The 17,794-nt window shown below is 34.8% G+C and overlaps 1 protein-coding gene across 3 annotated transcripts in view; it reads right to left on the bottom strand.

Annotated features, from left to right (window-relative positions):
• LOC149797505 (transmembrane protein 144-like) overlaps window positions 1–14,478 on the bottom strand; it is a 70,370-nt gene extending 55,892 nt beyond the window's left edge. For 2 of the 3 annotated variants that reach the window (XM_089962319.1, XM_089962321.1), the window contains exons 1-2: window positions 12,059–12,087; window positions 4,615–4,784 (exon numbers count right to left, since the gene is read on the bottom strand). In XM_089962319.1, the coding sequence (XP_089818445.1) occupies window positions 4,615–4,784; window positions 12,059–12,072 (184 nt within the window). In that variant the 5' untranslated portion in view covers window positions 12,073–12,087. Of the gene's footprint in view, window positions 1–4,614; window positions 4,785–12,058; window positions 12,088–14,183 lie in introns of those variants that run through there. The other variant, XM_089962320.1, reaches the window with a different exon arrangement.
• Window positions 14,479–17,794: the final 3,316 nt, after the last annotated feature.

The following is a 17,794-nucleotide window of genomic DNA, read 5'->3' as shown; positions in this document are numbered from 1 at the left end:
TTACCATCATTTTCCTTCCTCCCATAGATCAAAAGTTTAATATCAAGAACAAAAGTATCACAGACCCTTTCTAACTGCCATACTGTAGGCTCATACACAGATCTAAGCATCCTCTTTTTCTTGGACCCAGCCTATTTGTGGGACATTAAAGCCAGGTGGGAAGGAGTCTTGCAAAACTGACAGGTAAGCAGGTAAGCATCACATCTTTAAAGTTAATTTTACTGCTCAAAAATACTTTATTTTCACACCTGCGGTACTACATTACCTATCACTATTGCCTTGCTGAATGTATGATTTCAGAGGAAGGCTGGTAGTCTTAAAAGTGATCTATAAAAAAATCTACTCAACATTTTAACAAGTCTGACTGACCCACCTTTTGTGCTGAAACTATTGGGCCTTTCCTCTAGTGTGAAAAAGATAGAAGGTACAAAGAGTAGTATGTGACTGCCACTCACAACATCCTGAAATGATGATTGAAATGGATAAGCCTATGACACAGCAATAGCTTCATGGGCTTTAATTCTCATGAATGAAAGGTCCCTCTCATTGAGGGACTGATACATTCCACCAATGGTTAGGTCAATCAATCTGGAAATTGTGGATGCCAAAATATCAGTAGAGCCCTTTATTGGTAGAAAAAGATGCTTTCTACCCTTTCGTCTCCCTTCAGAAGCAGTCAATAGAACCATAAAGCCCTAGCTGAGTAAAGAAGTCTATCTTGATCATCCCCAGTGCTGATACAACTGAGACTGTTAATCTCAATAGTAAGTGGAGATAATTACCATCAGTTTGAGTAAATCATTGAACCACAATTATTGGGGCTTCAGATGGGGTCATCAGAATGAGCTGTTGAGCAGTGGAAGTCGCAACTTTTTGGAGCGCTAGTAGAATAATTTTGAAGGCATAAACAAACAATGGTCCACTCTAGACTGAACAAGTCCACTGCCCAAGCCCTCTAGTCTGGTTCTGGGAGACAACATGACAGCTTGGTGTTCAGTCTCATGACAAGTGATTCCAATAAGGGTCTCTCTAACAAACTAAACAGGGACTCTGTTGTGGACTGGTGCAGAGACCAATCCATCAAGACTGCATTGTCTCTACTAGATAAAATCTCTGCCAGAAGATTTTTCTTGTCTGGAAAGTGGCCTGTGTGCCTGCTTGTTTCCTGAGGTATGCCTTTACTGATTTGTCACACAATGACACCTTATTGTGTTAATGCACTTCTACATGGCTAAGAATACCAATGTCATATACAAATTGTTTATGTGAAGAGTTGCTTCTTCCTGGAACCATGAGTCCTAAAGTACTACCCTTTTATAGATCCAAGTGAAGAGATTAGAGTGGGGTTCAGGAGTATGCAAGGGAATTCTTGACAATTTGAAACAACTGACCCTCAAACTCAAATGGTGACGAAAATCTGGGCATAGTGAAGGAGAAACTGGAGAGGGCACAAGTACAGTCTTTCTAGGGGAACCAGGTCTGCTGCAGAGTTCAAGGTCTCCAGGAGGGATAGGAAAAGGAGAGCTGAGAATGAGGTGGCATGCAGGGAAATCAAAAGAGCCAGAATTCTGTCTAATCTGTCCAGTAGAACATAAGCTTGTCCTAAATTGGTGAGGAAATTCATCCCCACATAAATGAAATCCTGAGAAGGGATTAGTTCAAATTTCACTATGCTTGGAATAAGTTCTAGATGGGTCACATTGGATCAGCAAGGGAACAGATCCTGCAAGCAGTACACAGAGGTTCATTTGCAATAGAGATTCACTGAAACATTGGGGGGTGGAGATTATCCAGAGCCATTAGGTGAGCAGCAAAAAAAACAAAACAGGAGTAGAGGCTTTACAGAATGGTAGGGTTCAAAACTGGAAAAAACCCTGATCTAGGCAAAATCAGGGGTATTTCCTCTGAGGAGGAAAAATTCATTGTGAAAACTTCTGTCCTGCAGGTCAATGGACACTTCTCAGTTGCCTTACCTTATAGCAAGACTGAGGCAGAAGTCTCCATGATTGACAATTCCCCCTGAAGGAAACTGTTCAAGGTAAAAAGATCAATGAAATGCCAAAATTTCTTGTATTTTGTTTATATAAAAGGTTGTGCAATTCTTTCCTAATTTGAACATATTTTTGCTGGTGAAAAATGATGAGGTTCCCTGAAAGAGAAGGGTGCTACCAGAAACAAAGCCATCAGCCCTCCCTTAGAACAGAGAGAATCCATGGAGCTTCTGTGATGATCAAACAAACCTCTATGTAAATGGGCTAATCAAGCAACTATGGGAATCCTGACAAGAGGGATGCAAGGCAAAGTAGAAAGTGAATCTCCAGGGCTGCCCTCACCTTCTCCCTAATGCAAGAAGGAAAGGCCTGCAAACATTCTCCCTTTGCTGAAGGTGCCATGGGGTGATCAAAATGAACATGCTTCCAGGTTGGTTTTAATGGGCCAGGAGCCGATGTCAGGCATCAATGTTGCTTGTCCCTCAGGTCATGGGATGCCATGGAGAGAATGCCTCTGTCAAAGAAGCAATCTTAATAAGGTTCTTACCAGCAAGTCCTTTGGAGTGTCAAGGATAACATCCATGAGAGATGGAGCAGCTCCGCCAACAGCTCCATGGACATAAATGAAGGCAAGCCTAGATGTTTTGGCAACCACCTCCAGGAAGCACTTTAGTGCATCTGGGGGACAGAGATTCTTCCTTCAGAATACTGAAATCGGCCACCAAACAAATACTGATGAGTGACCTATCCTTAAGTTATAGCACCTCCAGTGTTTTCAGTCGAAGGCAAGCCCATGTCCCAGTCTGAATCCCCACATGCAACACTCCAGTATCTAAGTGGTGCCAGATTAAGAAGCCAAGCAGGTGAATGCACTCTGTAGCTGGCATATGGGTGGGGGTGGGCAGGGGGGAAAGAACCACCCTTTTGACAACTAGCAAATTCTTGGACTATCAACATATGGATGGATAATATGGATATTTTGTAAACAGCATGGAAAACAAAGAGTCTGACAAAAATAAAGCAAAAAATAATAAAAGTATTTTTAAAAAACTAAGGCCACTGGAAAAACTGATAAATAAACACTTACCCACATATTGGGGGGCCCCTGAGTGACAGTGTGGTCTAAAGCACTCACTGTTATGGATCATTGCTATCTCACCTCTGTCTGCATGGGTTCAAGTCTCTGTTTCAGCCAATGTGGGTATTTGGGAAAGCTTGCCAGTAGCTTCTTGTGGGTTGGTGGTTCTTTCCAGGGTTTACCTGGGTTCTTCCTCCACTATTTATACTGGCCACCATGTATAGTAAAGCCTATCTTGTGCTGAAAAATGGCATTAAACCCAACAAAAACAACAACACCCACATACTGACCCCTGAATGGCTGTGGAAGGGTTGCACCTGCTAAAATATGCAACAAAGATTTTCTTGGAACTTACAATAAAGAATGAAGTATGTATCATTATCACTTGACTCTGAGCGTACATTAAGTTTCAAAAGGGGGCGCTCATAAGTTATTATGTACTTTTGACAGAGTGACGTATGTAAGGTGAAGTTGTTCGCATTTAAAACATGCACAATGTAGAGAATGTTGGCATACCTCTATGCTACATTAATGTAATGTGGATGATATTTCTTTGGATATTGTACTTTTGGAAACTGTACATGATTTAAGCACACTGCTAACTAAAATGGCTGCTCCCTTGTCCTAAAAATCAGCCTGAATTAATCTAAAGTACACTATCCATAGCAGCTACTAAAATAGGGAAAATTAATTTTGCCAGACTAGACAATACCAGCTTCTGAAAGTACAATGAATGAATTACCAAATATATAAAATGTGAAAAAAAGTTATTGGCTCTCTTTTATACAATTAACTATGAAGTTCAGGAAGTGAAAATGACCAAGTAGAGCTGGCACTTTTTTGAAAGGTGCACATCTGGAGTAAGGCCAAGCTGCATACTCTATAACCTATATTACACCCATCCATCATACATCAAAAAAAGGGAATTAAAGGTTCTTTGAATTATACCTAAGAAATACAATGATTTTTTAAATAGTCAGTATAAACCAGTGAGGAAATCCAGGGAAATTCTTTTTCTTTAAAATTCTAACCCTATGCAAAATATGAAACTGTAGAGCGCCACCAAAGTGGATTTTGCATGTGTTTCATTGACTATGACCTTACTGAGACGGAAAATAAACCTCCAAAGTGGTGAGCTTATAACACAGGCAGAGGGAGCTAACTCTTCTTAAAGGTACATGCATGATAGTGATAGCATTTATAATATTGCTTATGGATGCTTATTATGATGACCTTGAACTTCATGAAATTTACACCAATACTTTACTTAAGTGCAGGGTATATTTTTATATATACAGTATCTCTAAATGCAGAAATGGTCAGAAATGGTAATGTGGCAAAAAGAGGATGTCAAACAAGGGATTTAATTATTGTCATTACGAACCAAACTCATTTCCATCAGATTTAAAAGACAATGAAAAGTCTGTTATTACTGAACTGCATGTGTAAAAATTGTCACCAAACTGATCTAACTTCTTTCCAAAGTCTTAGACCCAGGCCCTACTTCACAGCACTTTCCAATTAGAAAAATCATAACATTTATACCATCTCCAGTCTCAAATTTCTTGACAGGAGCAAAGTTGCTGCCATAGAAGAGGACAGCAATGCCAGCAACTATGTAGCCCATGTAGGATGGAGTGGAGGAACATGAACTTCCAGTTGTTGTTTCCATCGTGGACATGTCAGTTGTGTTGGACATCTGGTATAGATCCATCCTAGAATAAAACATGTACTTATATTAAGAGAATAAAAAACAGCACAAATCTCACTATGGCAAATTTTCATGTAATTTGTGCACATACCAGTAACACTGCTGGAACTCATCCGCTTTTAGGGATAACTTTTAATCCCTGATTTTAAAATCAACAACAGGAATAATAAATAAGGAACTACTTTATAAGTACCAAGCAAATCTCCAGTTTTTCTCAAATATTTGCTCGACTCAGTTTGAAGAAAACTCTCTGATAATCACAAAAGGATCACACGCAAGCCTTCACAAACACTATATCCCAAAATATTTATGCAATAATACTGTTAAAATTATTACTGTTCAATGAAAACCAAATGTGATTGTTATAGCATGCAGCAACTTTATATAACACACAGATCTTCCACTATGCTTTGAGTGGCTAGACTGTGAAATATCCAGGTGCAACAGGTGGATTTGGGTCCCACTACACTGTGTAAAATCCATGTGCTACAGGTGGAATTGGATCCCACTACACGTTAATATCCAGGTTGTATAAATCCATTCAGGGCCCCCAACAATATGTTATATCCATGTCAAAGAGGTGAATTTAGGCCCCTCAACACTAATATTCAAGTGTAAAAGGTAGATTCAGGCACCACTACACTGTGGGAATATCCAAGTGTCATAAGTGGATTCAAGCCAAATACACTGTGAGACACTCAGGTGTTAAAGGTGGAGCCATATCCCAGATGCACTAAGATGTGTGTTTTATTCAGATTCTGACTCAGTGAGATATCAGTCACTGAGTCATATAGGCATAAAGGTAAATATACAAGGTAATATCCATATCTTGGCCTGGTAACCTCCACTTATGTCTGCATCATGAGCTGAGTGTAGCTTATGCTTGGTCAGTCTAGTATTACAGAGTCAGAACATTACACAAACCTATTTCACACAACTACACTCAACTGCACCATAAGTGTAACATGTTAATTCCATGTTACACCTGAAATATCATTCCATATACTATCAATAAACTTGTATCTGCTCTGATAGAACTTATTACTATTATAGAACAACAATGAATAAGTAATGAGGATCACCAATTGCAGAAAGTTTTACAATACTGTATACCAAAATAAAAGAATATCAGTGGTTTATAATCAGCTTGAGTACACAGCAAAACTACCAAGAACCTTAAGTATACAAAAAACAGTAAAGCATGAGTACACAGCAAAAAAGCTCAAGTACACAGTAAACAGTAAAGTCTGAGTACACAGCAAAAAGCTCAAGTACACAATAAACAATAAAGTCAGAGTACACAGCAAAAAGCTCAGGTACACAACATATCAAGCTTGAATACACATCAAACATATCATTAAGCAAACAACAATCAAACAAAGCTTGAATACACATCAAACATATAAAACTTTTCTACAACAAACATGAAAAGTTTGAATACACAGAAAACATTAGGTCTCATTTAGACATGACATGAGGCAATTGTCATTAATCATAGCATATACGACGTAATGTAGAATATATTCCATCCATTTTAAGCTAACTGCAGACATATCATTAATGGCAGACTCAACTAGTTTTTGCAGATTGTACAGGCTGCATGATGCTTCCTAATCAAGACTTCTTTCAATAACTGATCCATTCTCAAAATTAGACGAATGATAAAATGTGTGATATCAATGTATTAGATGACTCAGTGACTATTGTTTCCAGAAAAGTAAATGCATCACAAATAGTCATGGCAACCAATGCCGCACCTGCCCAAGCTGATCAAAGATTCCACTGTCAGTATAGTTGTGACTTACAATGCCTTATCTACCCAAGTCCAAGCCAGATGGTACAGCCAGCCAGTAGTTATGACAAATAATGCCTTACCTACCCAAAGACATCACAGATGCTACAGACAGTACAGTTATTATTAGCTATGTGTGTGTGTGTGTGTGTGTGTGTGTGTGTGTGTGTGTGTGATTTGGATTTTTTATGTAGCTTTAACAATTTTTCAGTCATACTGTTACAATGTCTGCAGTGTGGCAGTTTATAATGATGTTTAGCACTGAAGCATCATGCCCTACCCAGTCACATTATCCAGACACCAGGCCAACCAGTCCTAACACTAACCTCTTAATGCTGAGTGCCCAGCAAGGCAGCTATTAGTACCAATTTTTTTTAAGTCTTTGGCATGACTCGGCCAGGGTTTAAACCCACAACCTCCCGCAATCAAGGCAGACGCTCTGACCACTAGGGCACTGATCAGGTAACTAGCAATGTCTTACCTAACCAAGTCAATCTTATGATACTGCCAGTACAGTCACATCTCACAATGCCTTGCCTATCCAAGGACATCAAAGAGAGTACAACCAGTAGTCATGACTAACAATGCCTTAATTAACCATAAACATTACGGATGGTTCAGCCAGTAGTCACTACTAGCAATGCCTTGCCAATCCAAGGACATTATAGATGGTACAGCCATTACAAGTCAGTAGTCACAACTAATAATACCTTTAGGGTTGCAAGATTTTGTTAAAGATATTAAATGCCTGTGCAGGACAAATTTCTGAGTTTTATTTTATGCTTTTTAATAAGGTTGTTGAAGGCCATATGCAAGACTGTCCTACAGAATGTAGGATGTCTAGCAAACCTAATAAATAAAGGCTCAATTAATTTTAAAAGATAAATTGGAGAAAACGAGGTGACATATGAAAGAAAATTCAAGTTAGTATTTCATGATGACTTATGTTAAGTATAAATGATCTATAATAAACATGCTGGCATATTTCTTTGTTTGTCCTTGTTGTTCTTATCCTATTAATACAGCCACAAAAAGACTGTACTTTTGTGAACATCAGTGACTTCAGAGCAAAAATCTGCAGATGACAACATGTTACTAAATTTTCAATCACCACATTATGTCATTTGTATTAAAATGAATAGCCACCTAGGAATTACCATATATACTCACTTATAAGTCAGTCAAACAGCAAACAACAAAAGATCCTGATCTGCTATAGCATAATGTGCCTGCAGATCAGGGTCTATGTTGTTTGTTCTAGTTGATTAATTCTAACAAACTGCACAGACCCAGATCTGCCAGCAAATTATGAAATGTCAAATCTAGGTCTGTGCAGTTTGCAGTTGGATTCACCTTATAAGCAAGTACATATAATACAATGATTACCATTAATGATTGTCTCGATCGCTAATACTTACATAAGTATTATGACCATAATTTAAAAAACAGCAAATTACAAAGTGACATTGTTGATATGAATAGAATTGATAATAATTACTCACTACATTTTGTATTATACACCACCATCTTACTTTCAGACAAAGAAAAACAACAGTGCAGTGTGCATAATGTGACACTTGCACCAAACTGTAGTTTATGATCTGTGAACAATGTTTCTCTGCTTTTATCAATGTGTAAAAAATATACACAAAGATAAAGAACATTAAACAAAAAAAACTTGTTTCATTGTCTTTAAGTCCACTAATTAGGGTGATTAATGATTGCCTGACTAAGACGATAATTTCTTTACTGCTTGGACTAATAAAAGAAAACTAAATAAAAACACCATTCAACATTATTATTTGCACCTTGTATTTCCATTCCAGGTTTCAATAAAACTGTAAAGTTAATTTCTAAAATACTATGGTTCTTTATTATTCTCTTGTTTGGTCTCATTTGGTGTAAATTCATATACCGAATGCAGAGAAATATATATATATTATAAAGAATACAAGTTATAACTGAATGCAGAGAAGCAGATATATTATAAAGAATACAAGTGATAAATGAATGTAGAGAAATAGATATATTATAAAGAATACAAGTGATAACTGAATGCAGAGAAATAGATATATTATAAAGAATACAAGTGATAACTGAATGTAGAGAAATATATATATTATAAAGAATACAAGTTATAACTGAATGCAGAGAAATATATGTCTATTATAAAGAATACAAGTGATAACTAAATGTAGAGAAATATATATATTATAAAGAATACAAGTGATAACTAAATGCAGAGAAATATATATATTATAAAGAATACAAGTGATAACTGAATGCAGAGAAATATATATGTATTATAATGAATACAAGTGATTACTGAATGCAGAGAAATATATATATTATAAAGAATACAAGTGATAACTGAATGTATAGAAATAGATATGTATTATGATGAATACAAGTGATTACTGAATGCAAAGAAATATATATATTATAAAGAATACAAGTGATTACTGAATGCAGAGAAATATATGTGTATTATAATGAATACAAGTGATTAGTGAATGCAGAGAAATATATATTATAAAGAATACAAGTTATAAATGAATCATACAAATAGATATATATTACAAAGAATACAAGTGATTACTGAATGCAGAGAAATATATATTATGAAGAATACAAGTTATAACTGAATGCAGAGAAATATATGTCTATTAAGAAGAATACAAGTGATTACTGAATGTAGAGAAATATATATATTACAAAGAATACAAATGATTACTGAATGTAGAGAAAGATCTATGCATAGGATTATCTTTTTACATTCTTCTGGACTTTTCAATATCTATAAGTACTAGCTATACATTTAATACAGCAGCAGGCAGATATGAAAGACACATTGCTTCAGAGCATTTTTGTAACTCTTGTTCAAGAAATAATTTGCTATTAGATAGGGATTTACAAATCAACTTGCCTGACTCCTAGGACAAGCTCAAATTTGGCTCAGGCATGTGCAAATTTCCAAGTAACTTGATCGTGGGCAAGTCAAAAAATTTAGTTGGGGTTTGTAAGTGTTCTGTTACTAATGAAGCAAGTTTTGACAAATAAGGTATAAATACTGATATTCTAACTTAACAATTACATTTTAGTTGTAATATTTGTACATATCCAGGATTAGCAGACATTCAGGTCCCTAACCTAGCCTTTGGCAGTTTCTTAGTTGGATGAATATAAAGATTGTTATGATGCATGGTGCAGTATGTAGGTGAGTATGGTATTCATTGTTAATAATATAACCTGTGAGATTTCATTGACAGGTGTATTTTTAAATAAAAGATGCCCATCATTAACGATTAACAAGCAGGATTTTATTCAAAGCATAATCTATAAACTGAAAATGTAACACTCACTTGCAGTGTTTATGATCTTTTGTTTAGGTGGTAATTAACAAAAGACCAATAAGTAAAGCTGAAAAACTGCTTGGCAAACAATTAAATGGATAAAAATATGTTCTCAATCTCAAAAGTCAGCTGAGCAAATATTTTGATTCCTGCCAGGTTTTTTAAAGGTGACTAGATGATAACTGGATGATAATTGGAAACGGAACAGATAAGCGAATGGATATAACACACTCAAGAAGAACATGATTGAGTTAAATCATTGACAATTTTGTAACTATTTCAGTGACTGATTCAATTTTACCTTGTTTTCCTCCTAGATAAATAATTAAATCTGCATGATCATTTGAACTTTAATTGGAAAGATAAAGAATAAAGTTACATAGGAAAACATGATTAAAATTAAATTAATGCAGTTCTATTATTGGTTGTTAATTTTTTCCTCTCCCTTGCTCTCTCTTAAAGGACTTGCTATTTCAAGACCATTTTCTACCAGACATTTTTGGGGGCAAGCTCAATTTTCCAAGGGCAAGCTTCAAATTTCCAGTCAGCTTGCCCAGGACAAGCGGACTTTTAGAAAATTAATAAATCCCTGTACAAGCTAATAACGAAAATCATGCATTCTTTGTTTGTAAAATTTGCCAACTTAATATTACAAGAAAAAATATGAAGATAAACTTTGGCAGGACCATCTCTCTTTAGAAATATATCTGAAACATCAATATCATCTCAAAGTCCACAATTTATATGCCATTTATTAGCTGTACAAAAACTATTTTGATATTGACAGTTATACAGTAAAAAGTGTATTGCACTCAAATATATTTACCTCATTTTTTTATTATCCTAGGACAGTAAGTCAAATTACTAAAATAATATTGATTTACTTTGCCTTCAGTTGGTAGGACGATGACAGTCTTATAACATAGTGACTTTTTAATAGAATGATTGATAGTTTAGCTTGCACAACATTCTATTCTTTCATAGTTTCTTTATCAGGGTCAAGACATTGTCCATGCAGGCTATCTTTAGGTATTTAGGTATTCCTTCCATTGTGCCACATCATGCCAATTCCTAACCAGCCTAAACAGTCATTGTTGTTGTTGTTGTTGTTGTTGTAGGGTTTAATGCCATTTTTCAGCACACAATAGGCTACACATGGCAGCCAGTAATAATGGTGGAGGAAGAATCCGGAAAATCTCCGGAAAGAACTACCACCCCTCAAGAAGCTACTGGCAAGCTTTCTTACATACCTACATTGGCCAAATCCGAGACTCAAACAAATGCAGACAGAGGTGAGATGGCAGTGATCCGTAATGGAGAGCGCTTTAGACCACTCTGCCATTCGGGGCCCCCAAGTTAACAGTCACCTAGAACTAGAATTACATTGGGATTTTCTAAACCTATATCTGAGTACCAAATGGTGGGCAAATGACTTTAACCCCCAATCACTACTTTGCAAACAGCAGGGTGCTTACTCTGTGAAGAGGTTACCAAAAGTGGAATTTGCTGTTGTGAGAGAGGGACTATATTTTTAGTCCATATTCTTATTCCATAATAAAATATTAAAAATTCCATTTATTTCCATCAAAATAACATCAAATCCCTTCTATACATCTTGGTATATTTTTGCAACAATTTGAGTTTGCAAAAAAAAATGTAGCATGAAATCAAATTTTATAAAAAAATTATCCACAGATCTGAGTTGTTCCTTCTTTTCCAAAGTATTCAAGCAAATGTAGCATTATTAAATTTTGTAATGCCTCTAGAACATTTAAGTTCAAGTTTCATTCCTCTTTCATAAAGATAAAAAGATGATTTATGAAATAGGTACATACCATCAAGTGATGAATAAGATATTCAATCAAATAAATGTATCATTTTCATCAAAATTTTTCACTAAAAGCGCTGAGATCGAAACATATTACTTCAGTATAACTGCATGTTTTACAAACATGAAGATACCTGTATCAGCTGCGTAAATAAATAATTAAAGACACAGTATTTGGTACAAACCATGTACAGTAAGTACATGTGTCAAGTGCTAGTGGCACAAATAGATATCTGGTGAGGCAGCGAAAAATGTGTATTCTAATCTCAGTTATCAATAAAGTATTGTAAACTTATCTTAATTACCAAATAGCAAGCATACTGCACACTGCTCACAAAGCAAGCTCTTACGGTAACATATATCAGAGTTCCGTGGTCCCGCTAAATCTAGATTGGGCCTATCTCTTATTCTACGTACTAACTTATCAGTCAGGCTTATCAAAAAGTATTATCTAATTTGCTGGAAAGTAACCCTGAGTGCACCAACAAAATGATGCATTTTCTATTTTTAAGTTCTTGAAAGAAACTAGTAAATTACTTATATTTAACCCCATGCTGGACCAATAGTTGTAGGTACCTCCACCTTGTGAAGACTGACTGATTAAGCTATAAGCAAAAGCTATAAATGTACATACAAAGTGAATCATGTGAATGACAAACAGTACTAGTTCTGTACTCTATACTTCATTGGTTACCTGTACCTTACTTGTCATTCATGAGTTGTCCCTTGCTCAACAATCCTGACAATGTATCACTTGTTAAATATATAGAATCCTACCCCCTGTGATTGTTTGACAATTAACCTAAGCAAGAATTACTGACTTTTATATAAAATTCTCCATTATAATGTTGTTTTTGTTTTTACCCATACGAAATTAGATAACTACGCTGTATTGTAATCCATATACTTCAAAACAATGGTAACTGAGATATGAACTGAGTGTTTAAGTAATTTTCACACATCTACAGTACTACAGTACAGTACTATAGTAAAAGTCATGCACGTCATATACGCTTTCAGTACTATTTCAGTAATGGGTTCAATTTTAAAAAAAATTAATTAAATATATCTTTAAATGGCTATTATTCACTTTATTTGGATCCTAATACATCCATAATTTTTGAAAGATAGTTATTTACACATCCCATTAAACATGTACAGCAAAACTCAACATTAAAGTACATGGACATTTCTGGACAAGGTTAACCAAAAGATGTGATCCGGTACTATAGAAGAAGTCACATGGGTCATGCAGGCATTTGACACCGATTATTTCAGTAATGGGTTTCAATTTTTTAAATCTACATACCTTAAGTGGCAAGTATTCCCTTCATCTGAATTTGTATACATCCATATTCCTTTGGAAGGTCATTATCGGGAGAGGTACATATGGCAAAATCAATAATTATGTAGACATTTTTGGATGAAATGAACCTAAAGGTGTGATCCAGTTTAACCCAGATTGAATGTTGCATGCTGTAATGTCACAATGAAAGTTACACTTATTGATAAACAAATTCAAACTACCCTCAACTGTGATGATTCCACTCGACATGCTCTTATTTTCACCCATGTTTAGTATATGGCCAATAAAGATCAATGAGATCAATCATTTTCATTGGGAAGTTTCTTAATGACAGTTAAAGTGCAGATCATTCAAAAGTCAGGACTGAATAGACTTTGGTTAAAGAAAAGAAATGTGAGAGTTTTAAAAAACAATTTATATCTGATTTAAAATAAGTAAATGCGCATGCATGAGCCATGTCACTTGTACTATACTTGGATTAACTGTGATGTCACAACGAAAGCTGAACGTGTTAAGAAGAAAAAAATACCACCCTATAATTGTGATGATTAGACCTGAAATGCTCTTTTCTTAACCCAGTTTTAGTACCTGGCCACCACTGCAAAAGTCCATATCAATAATTTTCATCTGGATAAAATATATTTTGATGATAGCTAAGGTACAGAGAATTCAATAAGCAGGAATGAACAGACTTTGATACCCTACATTAGTATCAACTTAACAATAAATAATTAAATATCAGTAAATGTGCCTACATGATCACATCGAAATATTCTATAACAATGAAACTTGAAATTAGTGTTTTTAATGTTTGATGACAAAAAGAAAAAAAAGACTAATGCCTCTCTAACTGCATTTCTGTTTTCAACTTTGAGTTGTATGTCTAATACTAATAATACAAAAATTTAATATTGTGTACAAAAAAAAATGGCATAAATGTTGAAATCCAAGGCCGTTCTGGTGATTAACTATGTTCCGTTGATTCTATCCACCCACTAGTCACTAATTAAATAAAAAAAACGACATCGACGACATAGACGTAAGTAACATTGGTGCCTTCATCACTGCCTCGCGTGACCATGCAGTCACAGTGAAGAAAAAAAATGCTTAGCATAAAACCATACCTGTTGATTCACAATCCGATGTGCAGATGATTGAAGCTCACTGGGTTTCTCCCAAATGCTGCTCAGCTGCTGCATGATGTGTACATAACCTTTCTGATCATGGGATTGTGGAGCAAAGTACACATTCTGAGTACAGTGCAGTGCATGGTAAGCTCAGAGACAGACGTCAAGATTGAGACAGTGAAAATTTTACATATGTTGTGCCGAATAAAATACAATGCCATGACCACTAGCGTGGATACTAAATTCCTTGGATTTTAATACTATCTTGCTTCTTGCTATATATTGCTAGTGTTTTTAATAGCTTTTTGTTGTCATATAACAACGACACCTTCACGGAGAAGAGCTAACACTGGTGTAGTTGTCTACCTTAGTCACCTGGTTTGTGTATTTCGTTAAAGAAAATAAAAAAATGTTTGCAATTATTTTTTTTAATTTTCATATAATTATGTATGATGTTCTGAATAAAATGGTACATTCATATTGCATTTAAGCATGAAAATAAGCTAATTATGATCATTTTTCTCTTGCTTACATAATTTGCCATGAGGTATGTTTGTCTGAGTAGTGACCTTAATTATGGGGAAATTAGAAGACTTAGAATATAGGAATAGAGTCAACTTAAATTTAAAGCTGTTACAATAAGTGACAGAAATATATGGTGAACATGTTTCTTTTCATTTATTTGCAATGAAATAAAAAAATAAATGAAGAGAAAGTGAATTTGCCTCTTCCATATTAAACAATAGGCAAATATTTTACACTTTGACCTTTGACCTTTATGAAGCTGATGAGTTACCACCCTTTTCTAATTGTAAAATTCATTGTTGATATCTCAGAAATAATTCTGGCTAGTTTCATGTTCCTGTCATTCAGCATAACATTGGTTGCTATGTTTACAAAATGTAATGTGCATTCTTAAAATAGCTCACTTTTATCATGGGGGGTGTAGGCTGGACTTGTTAGAGACTCTGACACTCATAAATACTGTTCTGTGGGGAAAAAGGCAGGAGAATTATTCATAAGGATTGTTTTGATGCTTGCGACTTAAATGTTTCAGCCATATAAACATAATTAAATCATAAAATAATAATACCTACATCTTCTTTATGGTGGCGCTCACCAGATAATATGTACTTTTGAGAGAGTGACGTATGTAAGGTGAAGTAGTTCGCATTTAAAACATGCACAGTGGAGAGAATGTTTGCATACCTCTATGCTACATTAATGTAATGTGGATGATATTTCTTTTGGATATTGTACTTTTGGAAATTTTACATGATTTAAGCACACTGCTAACTAAAATGACTGCTCCCTTGTGTTAAAAAATCAGTCTGAATTAGTCTAAAGTACACTATACATAGCAGCTATTAAAATAGGGAAAATGAATTTTGCCAGACTAGACAATACCAGCTTCTGAAAGTGCAATGAATGAATTACCAAATATATAAAATGTAAAAAAAGTTATCAGCCCTTTTTTATACAATTGACCTCTGAAGTTCAGGAAGTGAAAATGACCAAGTAGAGCTAGCACTTTTTTGAAAGGTGCACATTTGAAGTAAGGCCAAGCTGTATACTCTATAACCCATAGTACACCCATCAATCATACACCAAAATAAAGGGAATTAAAGGTTCTTTGCAATATACCTAAGATATACAAGGTCTTTTTTAAATAGCCAGTATAACCAGTGAGGAAAGCCGGGGACATTCTTTTTCTTTAAATTCCTAACCCTATGCAAAATGCGAAACTGTATAGCGCCACCTTAAAGAAAATTACCCCTAAAAATACCTTGTATTTAGCAGGTGATGAACCAACACAAACAAACGCGCATATATGTAATGGAATATGAACTAGTGTGTCCAGGCAAGGCAATGGGTGCCGTTTACCTGAGTACGAATTAAAAATTATCTAACCTGTATGATAGTATTATTTGTATCAAATATTAATTCTACCTACTATTATCAAACATTCTCCTATAGAATATAAGGATAGCACTTTTCATTTTATTTGGTGTATACATGTAATTCTCTCTCTCTCTCTCGTCTGTGTGTGTTTTGTTACAATTATATAGTAATATGGTCTTAAACTAAGCAAACAGAAAGAAGCGACACAATAAAATAAAAAAGTTTTTTTCTCTAAAGTTAGAACTTGAAAATTTAAAAAGAACTTACACTTGCGTGTATTAAATCCCAAATGATCATAAATCTTTTTAATGAGCTGATGTACCAATAGCCTTGATGTATCACAATGATACAATCCAGAATACTTTGGGTGAATTCACAATAATTCCAAAGTAGGGCTTTAGTGTAAAAAGTCAATGAGCACTTTGAAATTGCAAGTAATAAAATTTAAATAACCGATTTGTCTCAAAATAAATCTGAAAACAACAGTAAATGATGTCACAGACTGAACTTAAAAGATTAATAAACAATTGTTTCCCTCATCCTATATGTACAAATTTCGCTTGACATTAAACACAATAGAATGCCCATTATGTGGTTTATTTCTAATAGAAATATTTCACTAATTCGTAAACAAGGGCAGTCATTGAACTTAAATTAAAATAAAAGTCTGTAAAATTAATAAATAAATGACCAAAGACGGGTATACTGAACCCTCAGTCAAGATACTAATCTGGTAGGCCAAAAACTCTGATTCCAATAACGGTAAAAAGTCAAATCAAGCACACAGTATAAATTAAACATACACAACAAAATCAAGCACACAGTATAAATTAAACATACACAACAACATATTATTATTACAGTATTGTGATCTTGATTTCTTTATCAAGCCAAGTGGTCCATCTTCGCTATCAAAGATTCTGATAGTTTAATCCTGTAGATAAGGTTAACATATCTTAACAACGGCTAGCGAAATGCAAATGGTCAGCATAAGAAAAATTTTATCATTACGAGACGCGAAGGCGGTGACTTATTATCTTAATTTTTTTATGCTGACAACGAAACGTTATCTATCAATCAAAATAGCATTAATATAATAATTATGTTTTTCTTATATACATATAAATTTAGAGACAACTCACTAATGTTACAAATTATGGACTTCCGTAAATGGGCTGTAATGTTTCGGTACGCGATTTTCGCATGTGATCTTGTTTCAGATGAACCTTTTCGCTATATTATCACTCTTTAAAAACTGAATAACTGTTTTTTTTTTATATTATTGTTGTATTTACAAAATTATCGTTGGAGCTTTGATATATTTTACATATAACGCAAGGTTTCTTAAACTAACATCTCTGCAAGAGCGTTGTATACTGCCAGTATTGGCATTTCATTGCTATGAACTCTGCTCAACCCCGAGACAAAATAGCTCAAGTCTTGTTTGTGAGTACTGGCAATAAGGAATGTCATCCGTCCATCTAATGTGAGTGAAATTTCTTTGGATATTGTACTTGTGGAAATTGTATATGATCTGAGCACACAGCTAACAAAAGAGACTGCTCGCTTGTGCTCAAAAATCAGGCCCAAATTTGTCTAAAGTACCATATCTTTACCAGTTATTAAAAATAGGGAAAATCAATTTTACCAGACTAGACAATACCAGCTTCTGAAAGTACATTGAATGAATTACCAAATATATTTGA

Source organism: Sinohyriopsis cumingii, chromosome 6, assembly GCF_028554795.1.
Source record: "Sinohyriopsis cumingii isolate HCF-2022 chromosome 6, ASM2855479v2, whole genome shotgun sequence".
NCBI classification, from domain to species: domain Eukaryota; kingdom Metazoa; phylum Mollusca; class Bivalvia; order Unionida; family Unionidae; genus Sinohyriopsis; species Sinohyriopsis cumingii.
Note: the sequence above shows the minus strand (reverse complement) of the source record. Positions and strands in the feature narration are given on the sequence as shown.